At 41.6% G+C, this 25,601-nt stretch overlaps 1 protein-coding gene across 5 annotated transcripts in view; it reads right to left on the bottom strand.

Moving 5' to 3' along the window:
• Positions 1-25,601, bottom strand: part of KCNH7 (potassium voltage-gated channel subfamily H member 7) — a 513,596-nt gene that overhangs the window by 483,247 nt on the left and 4,748 nt on the right. For all 5 annotated transcript variants that reach the window (XM_073647046.1, XM_073647048.1, XM_073647050.1 and 2 more), the window contains exon 2: positions 17,662-17,892. In XM_073647046.1, coding sequence (XP_073503147.1) covers positions 17,662-17,892 — 231 coding nt within the window. The remainder of the gene's footprint in view (positions 1-17,661; positions 17,893-25,601) is intronic.

Here is a 25,601-nt window from a genome sequence, read left to right as displayed (position 1 = left end):
ACAAGTGCATTTACGCACAAAGGAGGCACAAAGGAGGCTGCCATTATGTGGGCTCAAGGAATATTTATTCATACCCTGCATTGTGAATCGAAGCATTATCATTACTGGTCATGACGCTTTGTGTCTATAGATCTTAATGCAACAATAGAGGACAGTCTATTTCATACCAGAATCATACCTGTTAGTGACATTTATAGGGGTACTTTTAAAAGCTTTTGGAGCTTCCAAGTCTAACCTTTTCTTAAAGGGATATGCTTTCCGTCAAATATACAAAGACTCCCAATTCCAAACAGCAGTACAAATAGAGTTTAGAATACTGCAGCTGCATCCCCCTCCATACCCATCCTGGAGTTTCCCATTAAAAAGAGTTTTTTAAAGGGTTGTTTTTTTTCCATAAAATTAGCCAATACTCTCGATGGAGACCCCTACAGAGTGCAAACACTGCAGCTGCGCACCCCTCCTCAACCTTCCTGGAGATTCCTATTGGAACAATTTGCAGAGCTATTTCCATCACATGTGCTAAAACTTCTGGAGGAGACACCAAAAATAAGTGTAAACAGAGCCCAAAAGACTGCAGCTTCATGCCCTCCTCACCCCTTCTGAAGTCTTCCATTAAATGAATCTGTCAGCAGTTTTTTGCTATCTCATCTGAGAGCAGCATAATGTAGAGAAAGAGACGCTGATTCCAGTAATGTATCACTTAGTTTACTGGGTACAGCAGTCCTGACACAATCAGAGCTCTTAGATGTAGCAGAGCTCAGAAAACTAACCCCGCCCACCCCAGGCTCTGTATATACATTGCATAGTGACAGTGAGCTGCTAATCAGTGCTGGTTCATGGTAGGACCAGGACTAATGCGGGCATCAATACTGCAGTGATAATCTCCTGGTGATAAAACACTCATTGTATTGAAACAACAGCACACAGCCTAATACATGATATATCACTAAAATCAGTGTTTCTTTCCCTACATCATACTGCCCTCAGATTACATAGCAAAAACCTGCTGACAGATTCCCTAAGACAGTATGTTAAAAAGCTATTATTTCCCATCAAATTTACCAAGAATGTTGACAGAGACTCAAAACATCAGCATGAATACAACCTAAAACACTGCAGCTGCATCCCCCTCCTCACCCCTATTACTCTGTCCATAAGAGACTCATAATTTGGATACTGTGTTTTTAGACATTTACAGAGAGCCTGAACCAGCACGCATTGAAATCTTCACCTATTTACGTGCATGCTGCAGAACATGAACCTGTTTCTGAACTTTTTGATGTTTCTATAACGTCTTCCCATTGACACGTTTTCCAAATTTTGTTTTTGTGTTTTCTTTTTGAAAATCACCAAAGCTTTAAAATGGAAAATAAAAGTATGTTGCAACTTTAAAATTCCATATCACGCTCCATTCCACCAAGGATTTGATTTGTTTTGCTGTATATCGCATCTATTATGTTGTGATAAGTAAAATACGTGGCAAATCCAAGGCAAAGTCTGTATGTATTAATTAATTGTCTAAAGGTGTCTCCATATATGTGATTTTTAACACAAATTTGTTATTTTTTTCTGAGATTTTTTCAGAGTTGCGAATTTGTGAGTTCAGAAGTATCCAAGTGAAAATCAAACAAACCAACAACATCACATGATAATCTTAGGGTAGGTCCACATGGCCACTTTCTCTCCATCCGAGAAGATATTGATCAGAGTTTGCTCAGGGTTTGTTCAGAGTTTGTTCAGAGTTCGTTCAGAATTTGCTCAGGGTTTGTTCAGGGATTGCTCAGGATTTGTTCAGGGTTTGTTCAGGGTTTTTTCAGGATTTGTTCATGGTTTGTTCTGGGTTTGTTCTGGGTTTGTTCAGGGTTTGGTCAGAGTTTGCTCAGAGTTCGTTCAGAGTTTGCTCAGGGTTTGTTCAGGGTTTGCTCAGGATTTGTTCAAGGTTTGTTCAGGGTTTGTTCAGGATTTGTTCATGGTTTGTTCTGGGTTTGTTCAGGGTTTGGCCAGGGTTTGGTCAGAGTTTGCTCAGAGTTCGTTCAGAGTTTGCTCAGGGTTTGTTCAGGGTTTGCTCAGGATTTGTTCAAGGTTTGTTCAGGGTTTGTTCAGGATTTGCTCATGGTTTGTTCTGGGTTTGTTCAGGGTTTGGCCAGGGTTTGTTCAGGGTTTGTTCAGAGTTTGTTCAGAGTTTATTCCGGGGTTGTTCAGGGGTTGTTCAGGGTTTGTTCAGGGCTTGTTCGGGGGTTGTTCAGAATTTGATCAGAGTTTGTTCAGAGTTTGATCAGATAACCTTAGGGTAGATGCAAACAGCCATTTTTTCTCCATCCGAGAAGACATTGATCAGAGTTTGTTCAGGGTTTGTTCAGAGTTTGCTCAGAGTTTGCTCAGAGTTTGTTCAGAGTTTGTTCAGAGTTTGTTCAGGGTTTGCTCAGAGTTTGTTCAGAGTTTGTTCAGAGTTTGCTCAGGGTTTGTTCAGAGTTTGCTCACAGTTTGCTCAGGGTTTGTTCAGGGTTTGTTCAGGGTTTGCTCAGAGTTTGCTCAGGGTTTGCTCAGGGTTTGTTCTGGGGTTGTTCTGGGGTTGTTCTGGGGTTGTACCAGGGTTGTTCAGAATTTGTTCAGAGTTTGTTCAGAGTTTGATCAGAATTTGATCAGTGTGGCATCAATTTTTCTTGGAGGTGGAGATAAAAAACATAAAATTTCTCCACCTTCTCCATTCTGTCAGTCAGTGAAAATCGTTTTATCACAGACCCTCAGACTTGCATTGCAGATTTTGATCTGACACTCGGAACAAAATGAAACAGGTCTCCAATTTGGACCACTCAGTCCAAGGAAAAAAATCGGATGTGCACATCCCCATAGAATAATATAGGTATGAAGGCTACCCATGAAAACCATGGATAGCACGCGTCCGATATACTCGGCCACGTGCACGAGCTCTTACGGACAGATTTACATTTTGACATGTAAAAGTCCATCAAAACAGGTCTATAAATATGGCTGCAATATTATATAATTGGTCATGGTGTTATTTTCCCTCAATGATATATTTTTGCAAATGTACCATTCAAAGCTTTTTAAGGCATATTATAAATACTTAAAGTCTAGAGAGAGAAATGCAATGACATACCCAGAAAATGCTGCATTTTAAAATAATACCTCTGACTGCAAAACCACCAAATAAAAGTCACAAACTAAAAATGCTTTCTCGTATATTACTGCAGACTCTAAACTAGGGTTCTCCAGTTACAGAGCCAGAGAGCTGGGGTACCCTATTACAGACGAACTCCTCAGGTTGCTACGTTTTTGGTTTTCTAAGAAAAAACAAAAAACACTGCAAAAAAAGCATCTAAAGACATTATATTGATGATCCATAAAATATATTGATATATCCCTAAAATAGGTCATCAACACGAGATTGGTGTGGATCCGACATCCCATTAGACAATTCCAATAATAAGCTGCTATTTGCTCAGGTGCCACTGACTGGAAAACACATTAAACTGAGCTGCATGGAGTAGCTCCATTCAATGTGTAGCAGCCACTGCTGGGTGCTGCAGAACATCTTTTATTTTGAATCTGATCTGTGCTGCAGTTTCCAGCGCATCTGGATTTCAGGGCAAGTAACAGCTAATGGGGGTGCTGAGTGTTGGAGCCTTACCGATCTAATACTAATGACCTAATTTATGGATAGGTCATCAATATTGTGGGATCCGAGCAACCCTTTAAAGGGGTGAATTATGGCAACAACAATTGACTTCATTTTGTCAATTCTCAGTAGAATGTTGGCAAGATAGAGTGTATGTAATACAATCAATATTGAGTATTGTACAAGAAATCAATCAATTCAACAGTTCAATCCAGCGAACAGTGGGAAATAAAGAAAGAGAGACTGTCTTTCTAATGTGTATGTGGGTGTCCAAACTTTCATCCGAAACCTCCAGAATTCTGTGTTCTCACTGATATTTTGCAGCAACTCATTCCCCTTGAGGTGGAAGAGAAATGCTAATGGCTATCTAAAATGTATGTCCACCTTAAGGGCCTGTGCAAATGTGGCACCCCAGAAGTCCGGTTGCCACATTGGCATTGCCTCCCTCACAGGGGGTGATGCCATGCTTGGAAGCAAGGAGGGGTCCCCTTATCAGGTAACACAAGCATCCAACACATTACCTGGCTCCAGACCAGAAGGGGGAGCTCTAACCCGGTTTCATGGGAGCTTCCCCTTTAAATTGGAGCCTGGAGGCGGGGGTTAGAAAAGTCAGTTGGTGACGGAGGAGAGCGAGAGAGAGACGAGGGAGAACCTGGGGAGGGGAGCGGTGACCAAGCTCGCCCCAGAGAAAAGCGCCAGAAACCGGACACCGGAGTCCGTGGTTGCTCGGGTACTGAAGTCCCGGCAGCTAAATCCGGAGGGCAGGAGACTGCAGGTCTCCTGGCCCCACCAAACACCCGGCGGCTCAGCAGCACACTAGAGCCCGGAGTCGCCACGAAGGAGCGACACCTGTAAAAGGCTCGAGCTTCCTGCCATACGGGCGAGGATTTAACGATCACTCAGGAAAGAGGGCCGCAGCATAGCTTTAGGCAGCAGGGCCAAAGAGGACAGCGCAGAAGGAAGGCCTACAACCCCACCTGGCGAGGTGGATCCCAAATTGCTTCTAGGCTGCCCGGATCTCTATTACCTTCTGTTACCAGTGCCTCGGTCTGCACCATCAAACATCAAGTAAAGGTAGAGGAAACCATCATTCTTGTGTCATCTGGTCATTATCTGCACCCTCAGTCCTGCACCCCAACATCCACAATCCCCTACATAAACCGTACCAGTAGCCCTGGGGCCCAGGTCTACCTGTGGGGAGCAAATCCATCCCAGCTGCGTCACCAACGGCCTCAGCGGTCTCTTTCAGCAGCGGCGGCCACCTATAGCCGCATACCACTGGTGGCGTCACAAAACTTTTCCCCTAAATAAACTGTCCTTTTTATTGACCGCGCAGGGCCCCGGACCGGGTCACGCCCCCGTGACTATCCCAAGGAACCGACCGACCCGGTGGTGAGTACCCCACGGTCCTAGGGGGAGCGTCACATACGTTGCAGATTTGTTTAGTTTTTGTCACGGTTTAATTCTGCGCAGATTTGTTACAAAACCTGAAGGGTTTCCTGATGCCAGCAAAGTGAATGAGAATCCTGAAGTTTCATGCACGCGTCACTTATTTTGGTCCTTGCAAATTTGATGCAGATTTAATTCTGCAACATGTCAATTCTTTCAGTGTTTTTGCTGCAGATTCTACCCATACTAATGAACGGGGAAAAATCTGCAAAAAAAAAGGCATGTAAAAAAACGCATCAAAAACGCGCCAAAAATGCACCTATGTTATGCTGCGTATTTCCTGCTAAGAGATGCAGACATTTGTGCAAATACTTAACATGTGAACATACCACCCAGGGCTCCGACAAATGCAAGGTGTACCAAACAGTGGAACTGCAGATCCCTTTAACTCTGCATTGAGTTGATTAATTAGGCAGATCCACTATGTAAGGCAGTGGAAAAGTTGTCTGGCAACCACTCTAATGTTCTAATTGTGGCCATATTAGTTGTCGTAAAGCTTTTTCAGAAATATATAACAAATATATTAATTGGAAAGTGAAGAAGAGAACAGGAAAACCCAAATAAATATTTTTTTTAAGGGAATGATTTGTGATGTTTCTCATCAGGGCAATATTCGCTATAGTGCAGCCGATAAAATGAATAATACAGGAGCTGCGAACATTGACAACGTTTGATGAATGGCTCCCACAATGTAATTATGTGTAGTTTTCCTTATTTGAAACTACATGATCTGCTTCCATCAGAAAGGAATAGCTCCTTCTCTCCTCAGATCCAGACCTAGATATTTTATAGGAGGCGTCGAGTGATTGAGTGATGGGTATGTGCCGGAGGAAGATGATTCGTAGACATCTTTAGAGCGGTCATTTGATATCCTGGAACATTCATGTATGCTATGCAAATACATTTTCTGACAAGTCCTTTTGCAAAACACACAATCGGCTGGGACACACATGATACTTGGTAAATAAGCTGCCATCTGTCCTGAAATACTCCTACATCATGATTAAAAAAAAAAAAACACATTCGGCCTGTCACACAATGTAAATACCAGCTATGGAGTTTGGATAATCTATTTTTAAAATATTAATGTTCTGACAAAAGGTATGACGTAGAGGGAAGTCGGGAATGAAAATGATACCTGCTGGGAATAGACCTTCGGCTATGGCTGAGAGAGACAAGTAACAAGGTATCACCCTGAGGACGAGGATCCTCAGAATAATATTGGACAAGGCAGTCTTGTAGGAACGTAGATCTTATTTTCGGAAATGGTTACACAACGCATTTCGGAGCCATGGTGGTGTCCTGATGAAGGACTGTGTTCAGATTCAATATAACATCTACTTATCCAGATGACTTGTCTCTATCATTTTCACGCTCAAGTACCCCAGACTTTATACGTTTCCATTTTGGTTCCTAGTCTGCTTTGCCAGATTTGTTCTTCCTCCTCATAGTTTGTCCTTGTTTTCTTGTTTGCTACCCTTCCTGACCTTTGTCTGTCCTCAGCTTATGACAGTACTCTGACTGCCTCGACCCTTGCACAACTATGCTCCCTGCTTGATCCTTTTCTTCTGCCGGTTGCTCCTGGAGACACGTGTATGTACAGGCTTCTGTTCACCTTGTGCATTAAAAGGACCCAGCCTTCAGCCATTGCCCTGTCACTCCTGGCTTCTTCAGGTCCACTACACCTCCATTCTGTGCCTCAGCAAAAGGTCCCTGCTTGTAATTTCACCATGTCAAGTACTTGCCAAGTACCATGCCGCTCACCAATCCATTGTATATGACCGGATTTTGATTGCCTCAACTCATGCTTTGCCCAAATACATTTCCTCTCTGCTGTTTCATGCCACAATTTGGTAGCCACCTGGCCGAGTCCCTGTAGGAACTTCCAAACCCACTAGTCCTACATCATATCTGTACATGACAACGTGGGTCTATGTATCGATCCATTTGAAAAATGTCAAGTTTGTCAGGCCTTTTTTTCTTCCTAAACTACTTCTTTGTAGCCCTCCCCGGGTTCATCACCAGTCAGAGACTTTCCTCTTCCAATGAGGGACCTGATAGCTTTGTACATCTTGTTTAGGTCTTCTGGACTTGTGACCATTGATGGAAAGTTCAAAAAAAAAAATACGGGAGAACTAGGCAATGATGTGGGTGCAGGAGAGTAAGATCAGAAGGGGGGAGTATACTTTTTTATTTTTCATCATGTTGCTCAGCTCAGTTATAAAAAAACTAAGTACTGGTCAATGAGAAAAAATAAAGAACTGGTCAATGACATTTAGCATGAAGACTCGATATCACCATATTGAATCTCCTTCTCAAAGTCAAAATATCCAAGTGCTGTTCGAATAAATAATGAAGAAAAGACAATTATACTACAAGAGAATCGATATCTTTGTACAATGGAATATATATGAGGACAGATGTGGGCTCACATTAAGAAATGCCAGCGGAAGAAGAAATTGAAACCTCTGAATAACACCTGGACAGAGATGGGATATTTCCAATGAACTGTTAAACCTCCTATTACTCGGGTCATACAGCAAATTTAAGACATTTAGCCCCCTGTCAACTCCAATTTAGTGGGTTAATTGGGATTAGATTCGAGCGTTCAGATATACCGAAAATGTAAACACGACACCGGAGAGGACTATTTCTAGGAAGCGAGTAATGTAAGAAGTTGTAGCTGAACGTCAAGATACAAGGCTGATGTAACATGAAACAGAGTTCTGGGCTTGTGGAGCTGCCAGTCATGAGTCGTAACATAACGGTACACATGGCAAAGTGCATCCCCGTTAATCTTGCTTCAGTAGCTGTATGAAGAGAATCCACTAAGTGACTGCAAATGAGATTTAGACTGATACTGTGCGCGATAGTGAGGATTATTGTATCTAAAGGTTTATTGCAGAAGACCCAAAGCCCCACAGATTGCAGAATGAGGACAATGGAATTTTTTCCTTGCCCCAATTTTATGCAAAATTATTCCCATTTAGGGATGAACCTACATCACTGCTCATCCGGAGATTCCCGGCTTCTATAAAGTATATTATGTGGTAGAATATCTCATTTTGGAGCACCACACAGAGGCACACAAAGTGCGCACAGCTTCAAAATACGGAGTCTACGAACACCATGTGGGCCGACAACTCTGTCTTGTGCATGAAGGCTAAACATGGGTGTACTTATTATAGGTGCAAGGTTTGCAATCATACTCCGACCATGGAACCTGTGGGTCCCTTTGGCTCATATGAACAGACTATTACTATTAAAGACCTGCATTATTTGGTTGCCCTTTTGGAGATTTTGCTTTGGGGCCCACGAGCTTCAAGTTATGCTATTGGGGATAAGAACTGTAGGGGCCCCCTGCCGCGCCACCAACCATTAATTTGTATTACTTCTGTAGTGCACAATTTGGGTTACTATACTTTTGTTCTGAGCCAACTTTTACCTTGACCGTTCCACTGGATTAATTACACTTTGGTTTGATCTAGAACCACTGGAAATTTTGCCTTTTAATGCAACCTGTCTCTTCCTGGCTATCCCACATTATGTCTTTGGATCCAATTCTGTCATTGATTATTGCCCCTCTAGTTCGGACCCCATCTTGCTTTTTTTCCCTCTTTATTGATCAGCAGTCACCATGTAGAAGCCACCTATCGGCACTCGAGGCAAAGGCCGGATCCCGATATAAGAATAAAGTACCTCTTAGATTCTGGAAGCTGGTTGTTTTTTTAATATTTTACAGTCTCGTTCATTCCTATTAGGCCTTCTTCAGACCTAAGTTTTTCATATATGACTTCTATCTGTGTTTTTCAGGGAAAGAATGTCTATGGGGCTGTTCACACGTCTGTGTATTTTTGCGGAATGAATGGTCCACATCTAATCACTGAGGCTTGTCCGGTTTTGATCCAAGTTACGGACCAAACTCGCCAACACAAGTCTAAGTGTCCAAGAAAAATAATCAGGCCGCACTTGGATGCCATCCGTGTACTATCCGTTCTTCTAGAACTACTTGATACAAGAAGCTTCACCAGTTTTTTGACCCAACACTGATAAACTGATCCAAAAAACTGATGAAGTTTGGACGATTTTTGTGCATAAGAAAAGTAAACGACGTCTGAATGAGCCCTTATTCTGTAACATTTTGTGGAATTCAAGTGTAATAATTCCTTAAAATCTGCCCTATCCGTATTAACGCCTGCTTCTATTTTTATAAATCAAAGGGTTGAAAAGATCAACCTCGCATCACATGTCAACACCATAAAACAATGCGGAGCATCTGTACTGTGTGAATACCTTAAGTAGCCTACGCTGACAAGTCATGTTGCAAAATTTGACATGTGCACCATCTGCCAGAAGAAAAGCCAAGAGTCGTCTAGGAACAGAAATAGCCGGGTAGCATTTTTTTTTGCCTCCAGCACTGATGCATTTGTGGCAATATTTGTTAATTAAAGATTAGCCTAACAAATTTCCCCAGCTGGCTTTGACATATTTAATTAAAAATAGATCCGTTGTACCATGCCAAAGATTGTTCTGCCGCAGCTATATTTAGCTGCTAGGATGGGTTAAAAAAAAGGAGTTTTCCTTTATTTATTTCATATTTTTTTATTTGTATGTGTAAAATGTCAAGCGGCTCACAACTAACAAGTCACAAAGCTTTCATCTCACCATCAGCGCTAAACAACACGCGTCAAATTAGAACTTCACCTTTCTATGGCAACTTATAAAATATGAATTAGCAGAAGACACTTCCACGGAGAGATGTCAGCCTTACCCTAATTACCTGGATCCGTCTAAAAAAAAACTTTCCAACATCCGGAAACTTTCTTCTCCAAACTTTTCTTTATTCCCTACAGACAATATCGACCAAAATATACTGATATATGTACCAACAGTGGCCAGTATGAACACCCATGACCTCCGCCTTACCGTAGACCCATATTTTCTGTTGCATAGAAGTCATTAAAGGACTAAACTAATTATGGTGTCCAAAATACCAGTTATCTGGTCCCATGCCCTGTGCCCACACATTACTATACCCAACTTCCAATGGTAACATCCTCTTCTTGTACCAATCTTTAGAGTGAAAGACCCAACATGCTCCATTAATGAACAGCGTGGCTGAAATAGTCCAGGGCCTAGTTCTTGGATGGCTAAGGAACTTCTCTTTTACAGTCAAGGGAGGGCACCTCACGTGGAGAAGTGTGCACCTAAGATTCCATTTACTCTAGGGAGAATCCAGCCATATTTTGGATGAAAAATGTACAAAAGTTTTATTGTATTTTCTGATAAAATAGGACATTCCAATTACTGAAAAAATATGAGATTTTCCGACGCGTTTCAGACTAAAACATAGTCCTTACTGATGGATGGAGACATTCTCCATCGAGGCCAAGGATCGTTGACAACTTCAATTTGGGTGATCATGCTTCTTGATTCCATTTATTGTGCCATGAGATGAAAAGACCCAGGATCAACCTTTCTAAAATCAGATAACACAAGGGCCAGTCTACTATAGTTTTCTACACATGCACCAGGGACCACATGAGCTGCCATGTCCATATGATTCCGGAGGAGACTGGGAGTTTTTATAGGTAGTGATTGTTAATTAAAGGAGTTGTCCATCTTTGGAGACAATTATGTATCTTACTAAGTTGCATAAATTTTTGGCTAAAAAATTTTTTTGTAATTGGATTTCATTTTTGAAAATTGCCTTCTTTAGCCTCTGTGTTGCACGGTCTAATGCAGGCTGTAGAATGAGCTCACTGAGAATCCGTCAGCGAGTTCATTCTGATGGTCTAATGGGAAAGATTTTAACACTTTTATCTTTTCTTCTGCACCTTTCAGCTGATTAATGATCACAAATCACATCACAGTTGAATGTGCAGGGAAGCAAAGCACCTGTGAAAGCCAAATGGTGCAAATTTTTGTAATGAAACTGAATTGCACAAATAATTTTAAGCTTGAAGTACATGCATTTAAGTCAAAAATAAAAAAAAGCAAATGTCCCTCCAGAGGTGGAAACCCCATTTCATATATACAAAAAAAAATTTTCTTTTTCCTACAAACATCCACTGCTATCCAAATGCTGTCTGGCAGTCCAGTCTTCTTTACGTAAAATGAATCTGTCAATACAAAAATTACTGTTCAAACCAAGCACAGGCACTCGGTGCACCGTTGGTGTGGCCAAACAGTTCAATGTACTTTCCCATCTACTTGTTTTTCCTCTATGTCTGCCTCCTTTTTCTTGATTGACAGCTCTGAGTTTAAATATTGTAAAGAAAAATGGAGAAAGAAAACAATTAAGTGCGAAGGTGCACAGAACTGCTTGGCCACACCATGTGTGCTCCGAGCACCTGTGTGTTGTTTGAACAGTCATTTTGCATTGACAGACTCCCTTTAAAGGGAATCTATCTTCAGAAAACGACCTATTGTTTAAATTAAGTTTGTGTTATCTATTTTGTTTTTTAATTTTGATTTTGTTTTGTAACATATCACAACAATCTTTACTAAAAATTACAAATATCTTTCAATTTTGACACTGCCCATTGGTTCTTTTTTAGATTTCAACTTCCTGTTTCAGGAAACAACACATGTACATTAGCCACAATAGTATGATCCCGAACAAAGGGGGAGTAGGATCAGCTATGACACTGCCTATTGTGATTGGTGGATGCTTTTGTTATAGAGGTGTTACCAGCCATTGTAATCCTGCCTCTGCTGATAAGGAGTCTGCTGAAAATTTTTACCAAAAAAGACAGGAAGTATAAAAAAGCCCAGTATGAAAATTGAAAAATGTATTTATTTATTTATTTATTTTAAAGACCATGATATGGAGAAAAAAAGACAAAAACCTGCTTTAAACAATAGAAATTTTCTGATGATAGCTTCCCTTTAAATAGGGATGAACTGCAAATGGACACTGATTTTGGAAACATCAGACACTTTTTTTCTATCCTTGAATATATTTGTTTCAATAAATTCATTTCCATTCCATTTAGTACAGCTTTGAGTGATGACAAATTCCTGAATAAACAGGCATTTCTGTTTTATATACAACGGTTCAAAATAAAGGAGTTATTAAAGTGACACAAAGCGTTCCATATTTCCAAGCCGTGAACTAGATGTTTGGCAGCACAATTTATTTTACGCAAGAATTATTAAAATGTCGTGCTTGAAAAATAGCCAGAGAGAAAAAAAAAAGTAAACCTGATCGCAGGGGAAGCAAAGCAAACACAGAGTCTACTGTGTCAAATTCTGTTAGTGATTAGTCAGCAAAGCAAGATTACTATTGAGATCTCTGGAGGAAAATACAGCCTGGGGCTCATGTAATAACAGCTTTTGATTGAAGAAGTATATGTATTTTTTGTTTTTTTTATAGTTGCGTTATAAATTACCATCATTTTCTAAATATATAAATCGTTTTACAAATTATGTATTTTAAAGCCTTCGGAGAAACATATTGAATTAGAGCCATGATCCGTTATACTTTTTAACCACATTCTTAACAATCTTTTGTAAAAAAAGAAAAAGAAATATAAATATAAATATATATATATATATAAGCTGTAGCTCTTCTTAAATCCCATCCAGTGATAAAAACCAAAACAGTATGACTCTTAGCTACTTCAGCACCTCCCCATGACTCCTGGTGTGCTCTTCACATATAGAAATATGTGAAGAACACAACAGGAATCCTGGAGGCGGTGCTGAAGTAGCTATAAGTCACAGTGTCCTGGTACTTATGAAGAACACAACAGGAGTCATGGAGGCGGTGCTGAAGTAGCTATAAGTCACAGTGTCCTGGTACTTATGAAGAACACAACAGGAGTCATGGAGGCGGTGCTGAAGTAGCTATAAGTCACAGTGTCCTGATACTTATGAAGAACACAACAGGAGTCATGGAGGCGGTGCTGAAGTAGCTATAAGTCACAGTGTCCTGTTACTTATGAAGAACACAACAGGAGTCATGGAGGCGGTGCTGAAGTAGCTATAAGTCACAGTGTCCTGATACTTATGAAGAACACAACAGGAGTCATGGAGGTGGTGCTGAAGTAGCTATAAGTCACAGTGTTCTGGTTCTTATGAAGAACACACCAGGAGTCATGGAGGCGGTGCTGAAGTAGCTATAAGTCACAGTGTCCTGGTACTTATGAAGAACACAACAGGAGTCATGGAGGCGGTGCTGAAGTAGCTACAAGTCACAGTGTTCTGGTTCTTATAAAGAACACACCAGGAGTCATGGAAGCAGTGCTGAAGTAGCTACAAGTCACAGTGTCCAGGTACTTAAGAAGAACACAACAGGAGTTATGGAAGCAGTGCTGAAGTAGCTACAAGTCACAGTGTTCTGGTTCTTATGAGGAACACACCAGGAGTCATGGGGGTGGTGCTGAAGTAGCTACAAGTCACAGTGTCCTGGTACTTATGAAGAACACAGCAGGAGTCATGGAAGCGGTGCTGAAGAAGCTACAAGTCACAGTGTCCTGGTACTTATGAAGAACACAACAGGAGTCATGGGGGTGGTGCTGAAGTAGCTACAAGTCACAGTGTTCTGATTCTTATGAAGAACACAACAGGAGTCATGGAAGCGGTGCTAAAGTAGCTACAAGTCACAGTGTCCAGGTACTTATGATGAACACAACCGGACTCATGGAGGCGGTCTCGAAGTAGCTACAAGTCACAGTGTTCTGGTTCTTATGAAGAACATACCAGGACTCATAGGGGCGGTGCTGAAGAAGCTACAAGTCACAGTTTCCTGGTACTTATGAAGAACACAACAGGAATCATGGGGGCGGTGCTGAAGTAGCTATGAGTCACAGTGTTCTGGTTCTTATGAAGAACATACCAGAAGTCATGGGGGCGGCGCTGAAGTAGCTAAGAGTCATAGTGTCCTGGTACTTATGAAGAACATACCAGGAGTCATGGAAGCGGTGCTGAAGTAGCTACAAGTCACAATGTTCTGGTTCTTAAGAAGAACACACCAGGAGTCATGGGGGCGATGCTGAAGTAGCTACAAGTCACAGTGTTCTGGTTCTTATGAAGAACACACCAGGAGTCATGGAAGCAGTGCTGAAGTAGCTACAAGTCACAGTGTCCAGGTAGCTAAGAGTCATAGTGTTCTGGTACTATGAAGAACATACCAGGAGTCATGGGGGTGGTGCTGAAGAAGCTAAGAGTCACAGTGTTCTGGTACTTATGAAAAACACACCAGGAATCATGGGATGGGTGCTGAAGTAGCTAAGAGTCGCAGTGTCCTGGTACTTATGAAAAACACACAAGGAGTCATGGGGGCGGTGTTGAAGAAGCTAAGAGTCATAGTGTCCTAATACTTATGAAGAACACAACAGGAATCATGGGGCGGGGCTGAAGTAGCTAAGAGTCATAGTATCCTGGTACTTATGAAGAGCACACCAGGAGTCATGGGGGCGGTGATGAAGTAGCTAAGAGTCATAGTGCTCTGGTTCTTATGAAGAACACAACAGGATTCATGGGGGCGGTGCTGAAGTAGCTACGAGTCACTGTGCTCTGGTTCTTATGAAGAGCACACCAGGAGTCATGGGGGCGGCGCTGAAGTAGCTAAGAGTCATAGTGTCCTGGTACTTATGAAGAACATACCAGGAGTCATGGGGGTGGTGCTGAAGAAGCTAAGAGTCACAGTGTCCTGGTACTTATGAAAAACACACCAGGAGTCATGGGAGCGGCGCTGAAGTAGCTAAGAGTCACAGTGTCCTGATACTTATGAAGAACACACCAGGAATCATGGGATGGGTGCTGAAGTAACTAAGAGTCACAGTGTCCTGGTACTTATGAAAAACACACAAGGAGTCATGGGGGCGATGCTGAAGAAGCTAAGAGTCACAGTGTCCTGATACTTATGAAGAACACAACAGGAATCATGGGACGGGGCTGAAGTAGCTAATAGTCATAGTATCCTGGTACTTATGAAGAACACACCAAGTGTCATGGGGACGGTGCTGAAGTAGCTACGAGTAACTGTGATCAGGTTCTTATGAAGAGCACACCAGGAGTCATGGGGGCAGTGATGAAGTAGCTAAGAGTCATAGTGCTCTGGTTCTTATGAAGAACACAACAGGAATCATGGGGGCGGTGCTGAAGTAGCTACGAGTCACTGTGCTCTGGTTCTTATGAACAGCACACCAGGAGTCATGGGGGTGGTGCTGAAGAAGCTAAGAGTCACAGTGTCCTGATATTTATGAAAAACACACTAGGAGTCATGGGGGCGGCGCTGAAGTAGCTAAGAGTCACAGTGTCCTGATACTTATGAAGAACACAACAGGAATCATGGGACAGGGCTGAAGTAGCTAATAGTCATAGTATCCTGGTACTTATGAAGAACACACCAAGTGTCATGGGGACGGTGCTGAAGTAGCTACGAGTCACTGTGCTCAGGTTCTTATGAAGAGTACACCAGGAGTCATGAGGGCAGTGATGAAGTAGCTAAGAGTCATAGTGCTCTGGTTCTTATGAAGAACACAACAGGAGTCATGGGGGCGGTGCTGAAGTAGCTACGAGTCACTGTGCTCTGGTTCTTATGAACAGCACACCAGGAGTCATGGGGGTGGTGCTGAAGTAGCTAAGAGTCACAGTGTCCTGGTATTTATGAAAAACACACAAGGAGTCATGGGGGCGGCACTGAAGTAGCTAAGAGTCACAGTGTCCTGATACTTATGAAGAATACACCAGGAATCATGGGATGCGTGCTGAAGAAGCTAAGAGTCACAGTGTCCTGATACTTATGAAGAACACAACAGGAATCATGGGGCAGGGCTGAAGTAGTTAAGAGTCATAGTATCCTGGTACTTATGAAGAACACACCAGGTGTCATGGGGACGGTGCTGAAGTAGCTACAAGTCACTGTGCTCTGGTTCTTATGAACAGCACACCAGGAGTCATGGGGGCGGCACTGAAGTAGCTAAGAGTCATAGTGTCCTGGTACTTATGTAGAACATACCAGGAGTCATGGGGGTGGTGCTGATGAAGCTAAGAGTCACAGCTACCACTTAATACAAATAAGGGTCAATTAATCAAGGTGGAATAGGCATTGTAATATCCAGAACACCGTGACCCTTCACAGCTCCAGCTCCGCCCCCATGACTCCTGGCATAAAGCCTCTTTTTCTGCCAGAATGAAAAACTAATTATTTTATTTTGTTACACATAACAAACCCCAATTTCAAACACATTGACTCAATTGGTTATTTTAACTTCTGAGAAACCAGTGCGACAAGTCAACAGTTTTGACCTCTACTCCACAGTAATAATGGATCTTCTTATTGTTTTGGTCACTTATACAACCAAATTATATTCGGGAGCGGCCTTATCGGCTCCTAAACACTGTTATTGGCTAAGAAGGCAAACGTCACCACATATATCTGAAATATTCAGAAATATTCAATTGTAAATTCTTTAAAGGAACTGTTCAAAATTAATAATTACATATGTCCACACAGTAGCCGATACAATATATATACACTTTATAATCTGACATAAATAGTCCATCATACTCGTCCCAAGCGACAAGTATTTCAACTTTGAGGATAACTTTGCAAATATAAGACCACGAGCCAAAACAACATAATTCAAAGAACACTTGGAGGATCTGAGATGTCTCTACATTGATTTTAATAGGCATCATGCAATTCTTTCTTTACCCTGTAGAGGCACTGCAGAGAAGATGAACACTTAAAGAGGAACTGTCACCAGGGTCTGTTCGCCAGGCTATCTCTGCATGAGTCACAGCTGTCTAACAGCCGTGACACTTGCAGGCACGGAGACAATGAATGAAATGCCGAGCACGCCAAAATACTCGGCGAGCACGCGAGCGTGCTCACCGAAAGGGTTAATGACTGAGGCATACTCGCTCATCACTAAAACCTTTCTATCGAGAGAGCTCATGAGCCCAAGTTCAGTCTCTGCTCATTCAGCCTGAGTGACAGCTTCAGCATGTACTGAACAGTGTTATATCCCAGTAGCAGAAGGAGGAGGGAAACTGTCAATCAGGCTAAGTGGGCAGAGATTTAGTAGAAACTTCAGAAAAGGATCATAAAGCCGTTCTGACATAGATTTTCAAAGTAACTACACCAGCCCTGTCAGGTCCAAAATATCTATTAAATAAGATTGTGGAATCTGGTAAAAGATCTGGTTTAAAAAAAATGTAGTAAAAAGTTGAAGTAATATAAAAATGGCGCGGAAGGAAATTTCAGTTGTTTTTCACATTTAATTTCCAATAGAAAATGTGAAACTGATGACTAGAGTCTTTAAGTGATCACGATTTAACATATAAGAGGTGCAGCGAAATGAATATTTTTAGGAATTCTCCTAGTCATGTGTTAAGGAACACTAATGAATAATGATTTGAAATTCATTTGTCCTCTATCCATGCACTTCCTTTAAATCCCGTCCTATAGTTGGTCCCTCAGGACAGCTTTAAACACAACATCCATAAAAGACACATCAACATAATCCTGGAACAAACCAACAACAGACTTATACAGATTAATCAATAGGACTCTAAATATAGATGCCAATTTAAGAGATCTTGTTTACTGGACTTACCATCTTTATGATAATAGGTGACAATAACTTTCCGTTCTTCTGACCCCAGCAAGGCTTGAGCTATTTGGGCAATGTCATGTTTTTTGGTCTCCGGCCCATGTAAGAAATCACAAGTGCAAGGTTTCTGCATGACGTCTGGCCTTGAGAACCCTGTCATCTCACAGAATCCATCATTGCAGTAAATAATTGCACAGTTCTGTACCCTGGCGTTTGCAATAATGAATTTTTTATCTGTAACAAGAACATAAATTACAGTTAGAAGGAACCTAACATGGGTGAATACAATTAAAATTTGATTCCACAACATCTTCCATTTTTTTTATTTAACTTTTTCATGCCTTCCCAAATTATCATAGAGTAGGTAGAATTGCTCACTCCTCAGGGGCGGGGCGACTATGTAACTCAGGCTTTCCTCAACCTATAGTGCTGTAGGGAGGGTGTAAAATACACCCCTATAGAAGCATGGACTAAGCTTTGTTTTGGTGTCATTCATTTCCAAATATGAACCACAAATGTGTGCCGTACAAATGTGTTCTTCACCCTTTCTCTTCCCTCAAGATATCACAAGATGCATGTCGAAAGATGAGTTTGTTTCAAAGTTCTTCATCAGGCACCACTCATGTCAATTGTAGGGAAGGACACTATCTTACTGCTTTAAAGCAGATAAAATGTAATATCTGCCTTACAGAAGCTACACATGTATAAATTATGCAAATAGTTATCCTTTATTTTTATTTTATTGCTGATAATCATTTTAGAACCTTCTGCTGAAAATGTGCAGCCCCAGAGGAGCTCATAATTTAATTAATTGGCTTCAGATACACAGACACAAGGGATAATATCACAAGAAGGCAATTATCCTATCCTAGCATGTTTTGTAGTCCAGATTGGCATGGAGAAACCCTGAGAAACAGGCATGCAATACACAAAAGTATGTTTTTAAAAACAGGAGATATTCTCGTAAAAGAAAAAAAATACTTTAAACAAAAAGGATTACATACTCTGTATTGTTCCATTTTCTACAATGACTAATATGGTAGCGTATGTAGGTTAACCATCCTGTGTTTATGACCTTTAGGCCACGGCCCCAGTATTTGGTCAGTATTTTTTCTCAGGAGTGGGAGCCAAAACCAGGAGTGGGTGATAAATGCAGAATTGGTGACTTGTTTCTATTATACCTTTTCTCTGATTGTTCCTCATCTGGTTTGGGCTCCCACTCCTGAGAAAAAATACTGACCGAATACTGAGCAAATACTGATAGTGGGGCCGTGGCCTAAATTGTATCATTTTAAGAAGGAACTTGTAAGATTCAGGCCAATATTGGGCTCATTGGTTCTTTTTACACACAAATTTTAGCTTTATTTAAAAATGCATTAAAAATTGAAAAATATTTGATAAACAATCATTGAGAATCCAACTTAGAAGAAGGAATTCAACTGTACTCAGTGTCAGACTGGGCTGGCAAAGGTCCACCAGTAACATTGACTTGAGGGGCCCTCTGTTTAGCTTCATGCAAATATTACTTTGCCCTTTTTCACAAAATTACTTCTGCTTCTATATAAAAATAAACTAGGCAGTTTGTAGAATGAATGATTGTTTGGTCACTTCAATGAGAGCTGGTTCCCCCTGAGCTGCATCTAAGACATCTCATTCAGTCAACCAGAATCTTACACTGTGCTGATGAGGGGCAAAAACACCGAAACACACAGTGCCTTTTATAAATGGGTCTCTAGTTTGGCTGGTATGAGTCACTTTACATATTTTTAAAGCAATGCACTATGGGAAAAAAAAGGAGTCTTCATACATATTTGGTTATCTCTAGCTCTGTTCTTAGTGAGAGTAAAGGCCCCATCACACTTAGCGACGCTGCAACGATCCCGACAACGATACGACCTGTCAGGGATCGTTGCTGCGTCGCTATGTGGTCGCTGGTGAGCTGTCAAACAGGCAGGCTCACCAACGATCAGGGGAGCAGCGACATCGTGGAAAGAATCTTTCCACAATGTCCTGCTCCTGGTTACCTGTCTGCTGAAGCAGGAGCAGGCTGGTAACCATGATAAACATCGGGTTACTAGGTGCGCGTGTGCCCCTAGTAACCCGATGTTTATCATGGTTACCAGCCTGATCGCTGCTCCCACTGGTCACACACAGCGATGTGTGCTGACCAGCGGGAGGGCAACGACCAAAAAATGGTCCAGGACACTTTGCAGCGATCTCACAGCAGGGGCCTCACAGCATAGCGACATCGCTGGTGAGGTCGCTGTTGCGTCACCAAAACCGTGACACAGCAGCGATTTCGCTAGTGATCTCGCTATGTGAGACGGGGGCTTAAAGGTTCCCATACACATTAAACTAATCTTGGCCAAACCCAAAGATATTGGCGAGCTTGGCCCACAGTCTGATGTGTAAGGTGGCCTTGCGACTCTCTCCAAAAAAATGATGTCATGGGAGATAAGGATCAGGCATGTTGCATTTTTTTCACTGCCGATCCCTTTATGCTCAATGAGATAAGCCACCACCAGAGGAGTCTAACAGCTGCTCTCTTATAGAGAACGCAGGAGCACTTGGCAGAGTGAGCGCTCCGGTGTATGAGCAAGTCGGGAGAAATAACTAGTGGCTAAATGATCGACCCAACCATTGTTCGGCTGACAACTAAAGTGTGTGGGACCTCTTAGCCTCTATTTCGTGGAGTTCAGATAAGCATCATGAAAAATCACGCGTTTCGCATCCCGACCTCAAGGGGTGACACTTGTCTACTAAATGGATTTTACCAGCAAAAATTTCAATGAGGTGGTAATTTCTATGATGATATTACTGCATAGATGAATGAATATAAACCATTCCGAAGTCTAGGAAAGCACTATGAATGCCATGGTGACAGCTATATTGGCTGAGAGCAGAGAAAAATACTTTTTCTGGATTGTTGTATGTGCATTAGTAATTTTATACTTAAGGGATATTATAATTCCATTTTGCTATGGTTTTCCCATTAATATTTTGAAATGTTTTTCTTTCCCATTGCATCTGGTTACATAGAGCTAATTAAATCATCTCTCTGCATTCATTTTACAATGTCACTTGTGTTAATATGACTTGGTGAGAGAATCAGTGATTGTCACATTCGCCAGGTTGTGTTGGAATAGAATCAAGAATGGGATGAAGTTTTTTTTTTTTTCCTTTGCTCAGTGCTAGAATGTATCAATTTCCATATGAATAATTGTAACATTCTATCACAATCAGCGGGCTTGTTCTCGCTTATTCGCTATGTCAATAGATATAAATCTTTTTGTTGGCAGAGTCATTCTGTTCTGTGACAAAAGGAGGTAAAATATTTTTTTCTCCTCTTAAATGAAATATTATATTCCAAAACAGAAGTGAAAAAAAAAATACAAAAAGTCACAACTTTGATAGACTTTCACTCGCTCAATATAGAAACTTGTTTGTATTAAAGGGGTAGTACAGAACTTTTATATTGATGGCTTATTCTCAGGATAATTTATCAATCTCAGAACATTGGTGGTCTGACTCCTGGTACTGTAACCGATCAGCTGTTAGAGGGTCACACAGCAGCCGGATTTACACAGCATATGGAGCTGGACTGTATGGCTCTTTATACTGTGTACTGGCCGCTCTCGGGCAATGCATCTCAGCTTCTATCCACTTCAATGAGGGCAGGGTTTGGAAAACTGAGAATGGCCATTACACAGTGTATAGAGCCATGGTGTCCTGCTCCATGTACTGTCTACATCCGGCTGTTGTGGGACCTGCTAACAGCTGATCGTTGGAGGTGCATGCGGCTGAACCCCCAGAATCTGATAGTAATGATCTCTTTTTAGCTGTAACTGTCATTTTGTAACATTTTTTATATAATAGGCACTAAAGAGTGTTTCTGATCGGGGTAGGTCTGAGTTCTGAGACCCCGACCGATCGGTCAAAACACACCGCACTAATGTCTGCTGCTCCTGAATGAGCCACCGGTTCTATAGTAAGTCTATGGTTATACATATTCATTCTCAGAGCTTTGTGTGCACCCATTGACTTACTATTGAGCCGGTACACCGCTCTTTCTGTGTGGGTAGACCAAGCAAGAGCTGCGGACTTTAGAGAGATGCTTTGGCCAATCTATGGTAGTCTTAGGATCCTGACCCCCATCAACCAGTATGCAGCGTCTACCATGTACAAAAACATTTATAAAATGACAGCAACACTTTAAAGGGAATTGTCACCACTTTGGAGATATCAGACCTCTACTATGGCCATACAGGGTATAGTAAAATAAATCTGTACTTACCTGTATGGCCCATAGTAGAGGTCTGATTACAGAGAAAAGTGTTTTTATAAACACCGTTACTTACAGACTTGACGTCCCCTGGACGCCAAGAAATCCCCACCTATGTGCTTATTATTCCCTCAAATTCCCGCTTATATGCTTAATTATCATATTCCCCCCGTCCCCTGCATGTCACAGGGCCCTGTGACATGCACTGTGCTACCTGACTTCCTGACTCACATAGAGCGTGCTTTGCTTCATCCCGGCCCCGTCTGCCTGTGCACTGCGCTGCAGGGTTCTATTGCGCAGGCGCCGGGGAGTCACTGTCACTTCCCGGCGCCTGCACAATAGAACCCTGCAGCGCAGTGCACAGGCAGACGGGGCCGGGATGAAGCAGAGCGCGCTCTATGTGAGCTCTATGTGAGCGGCTCTTTGCAGATGCCTGGGAAGTCAGGTAGCACAGTGCATGTCACAGGGCCCTGTGACGTGCAGGGGAGTGGGGGACTATGATAATTAAGCATATAGGCCAAGATTTGGGGGAATAATAAGCACATAGGCGGGGATTTCTTGGCGTCCCCCGGACGCCAAACCTGTGAAGAACAGAGTTTATAACAACATATTTCTCTGCAATCAGACCTCTGCTATGCGCCATACAGGTATGTATAGATTTACTTTTCTATAACCTGTATGGCCCATAGTAGAGGTCTGATATCGCCCAGGGGGTGACAGATTCCATTTAACGATTCATCATCAATATAGTCGAGCGAACCCGAACTTAAAAGTTCGGGATTTGTACCGAGTCCGACCAGTAAGTGTCCGGCGCTAAACACCAAACACAGACTTCTCCCGGAAGTCCGTTGGAAAGTTTGGAATTCTAGAGGAAGTTAGGGAAGAGAGAGAGAGAGAGAAAGAAGAGAGAGCTCTTCCAGCTGAAGAGTTCAGGGTCCCCATTCTTTTTAATGGGATTCGGGTTCTGGTTCAAGTTTGGGTACCGTTCTGGTACCCGAACCGAACTTTGGAATAAGTTTGGGTGGGCTACCAGAACCTGGACTTCCACGGGTCCGCTCATCCCTAATCATCAATATTATAATAGAGGAGAACTGCTTTAAAGGGAGACTTTCACCAGGTTTTTGCTACCCCAGCTGAGAACAGCATGATGTAGGGAAAGAGTCCTGATTCCAGTGTTGTATCAGTCACTGGGCTACACGCTGCAGTTTTGATAAAAAAAAAAAAGTTTTCTCTGCTACACATCAAGCAATTCTCTAAATGCCAAGCTGTGTATAACCCCACCCACACCACTGATTGGCAGCTTTCCATATACATTGTGCATAGGCAGAAAGCTTCCAATTATTGGTGGGGGTGGCAGCAGGTCATCTAGTGATAATCTCCTGCTTATATAACTGTGATTTAAAAAAAACTACACCAAGCAGCTCAGTAAGTGACACATCGTTGGAATCAGGGTCTCTGCCCCTACATTGTGCTGCTCTCCGATTAGGTAGAAAAAACCTAGTGACAGATTCCTTTTAAGGGAATGTTCACTACTTTGTAAATGTGGCTGTACAGTGCCTTCATATGATACCAAAGACCTATAGCACCTCCATGTAACTACAGGCCACATTATATAGGAAAACTAGAATGCCTCCTTGCAGGAAAGGTTGTTGTGTGGTGGTGACGGGACACCGGGTGCCTACGTCCAGGCTCCACCATGTGCATGATGCCTCGGAGTCAGAGGATATTGCAGAAATGAATGCGCCCTTAGTGGAAAACTTCGGCATAATCAAAGAAATGAAACAGGAGAGGCAGCACGCTCTCCATTACACAGGACACGGGCGATGAAAAGTATCCATTTCCATGAACACATCTTGCATCCAGGACAAAGGTATTTACTGTGCACTGGAAAACCTCGTATATTATACTGCAAAAACCCGAGAGAGAAACACTCAAGATGCAAATCAAGAAGGAAAGATCGGCTTTATCATAAGTCTCCAAGTCAGAAAGGAGAATCGGATCCCAGCAAAAAGGAGAGCGGAAATATTCCCTGATTTTCCCTTAGGTGAACGCTTCCACCGTCCTGTGTCAGGACCCCGGTCCTCACTACATCAGAAAAGTGTCATCCTGCGCCCCCAGACGGCAGAACCCTCATCTACTGGCCAGTAGAAAGAGCAACTAGAAAGAATGCCGAGACATAGAGAGATAGATAGATAGATAGATAGATAGAGGGATAGATAGATAGATAGATAGATAGATAGATAGATAGATAGATAGATAGATAGATAGATAGATAGATAGAGGGATAGATAGATAAATGGATAGATAGATAGATAGATAGATAGATAGATAGATAGATAGATAGATAGATAGATAGATAGAGATAATAGATAGATAGATAGATAGATAGATAGATAGATAGAAGGATAGATAGATGATAGATAGATAGAGATATGGGATAGATAGATAGATACATAGATAGATAGAGAGATAGAGAGATAGATAGATAGATAGATAGATAGATAGATAGATAGATAGATAGATATGGGATAGATAGATAGATGGATAGATGAGATAGATAGATAGCTATAGAGAGATAGCTAGATAGAAGGAAAGATAGATAGATAGATATAGACAGATAGAGAGATAGATAGAGATAGAGAGATTGATATGGAATAGATATATAGATAGATAGAGATATGAGATAGATACATAGATAGATAGAAGGATAGATAGATGATAGATAGATAGATAGATAGATGGGATAGACAGATAGATAGATAGATAGATAGATAGATAGATAGAAGGATAGATAGATGATAGATAGATGATAGATAGATAGATAGATAGACAGATAGATATGGGATAGATAGATAGATAGATAGATATAGCTAGATTGAAGGAAATATAGATAGATAGAGAGATATATATAGACAGAGAGTTAGATAGATATGGGATAGACAGATAGATAGATATATAGATGGATAGATAGATAGATGGGATAGATAGATAGATAGATAGATAGATAGATAGATAGATAGATAGATAGATAGATAGATAGATAGATAGAGGGATGGATAGATAGATAGATAGATAGATAGATAGAAGGATAGATAGATAGATAGAAGGATAGATAGATAGATAGATAGATAGAAGGATAGATAGATGATAGATAGATAGATAGATAGAAGGATAGATAGATGATAGATAGATAGATAGATAGATTTCTGCACTACTCTTCTTTTTGGAGGACTGCGCATACAGGACCACCTGTACACTGAGCACGAGTGGATGGGGGTCCCAGATACTGAATGCAGCGCACTGTGACTCCTATGACGTGCAGCACTGATATAAGTATTGAGTCTCGGAGAAGATCACATACTCTATGTCTATGGTATATACTGTATCTTTCGGTGATATAAATCTCCACACCCGGCGTCATGAAGGAGAAACACTTATTAGGATGATGCATTCACAGCTCATGGATAGATATATCCACCGTACATGGATCTGCTCCTATAGGACTCTGTATATTTTATTCCCCGGTTCCTAATGAAATCTCAGCAATCTTCCATTTAAGAGCTGTGACTAATAACTTTACAAGCCTCCGGCTGTTATCCGGTGTCACTAGGACGGTGTTATCAGGGCAGGTTTGTGCCGGCTCTGTGGCTTTGGTTTATGA

Source organism: Phyllobates terribilis, unplaced genomic scaffold (genome assembly GCF_046119375.1).
Source record: "Phyllobates terribilis strain yellow unplaced genomic scaffold, ASM4611937v1 Scaffold_9__5_contigs__length_417890890, whole genome shotgun sequence".
Lineage (NCBI taxonomy): Eukaryota > Metazoa > Chordata > Amphibia > Anura > Dendrobatidae > Phyllobates > Phyllobates terribilis.
This window is presented reverse-complemented; position numbering and strand designations above follow the sequence as displayed.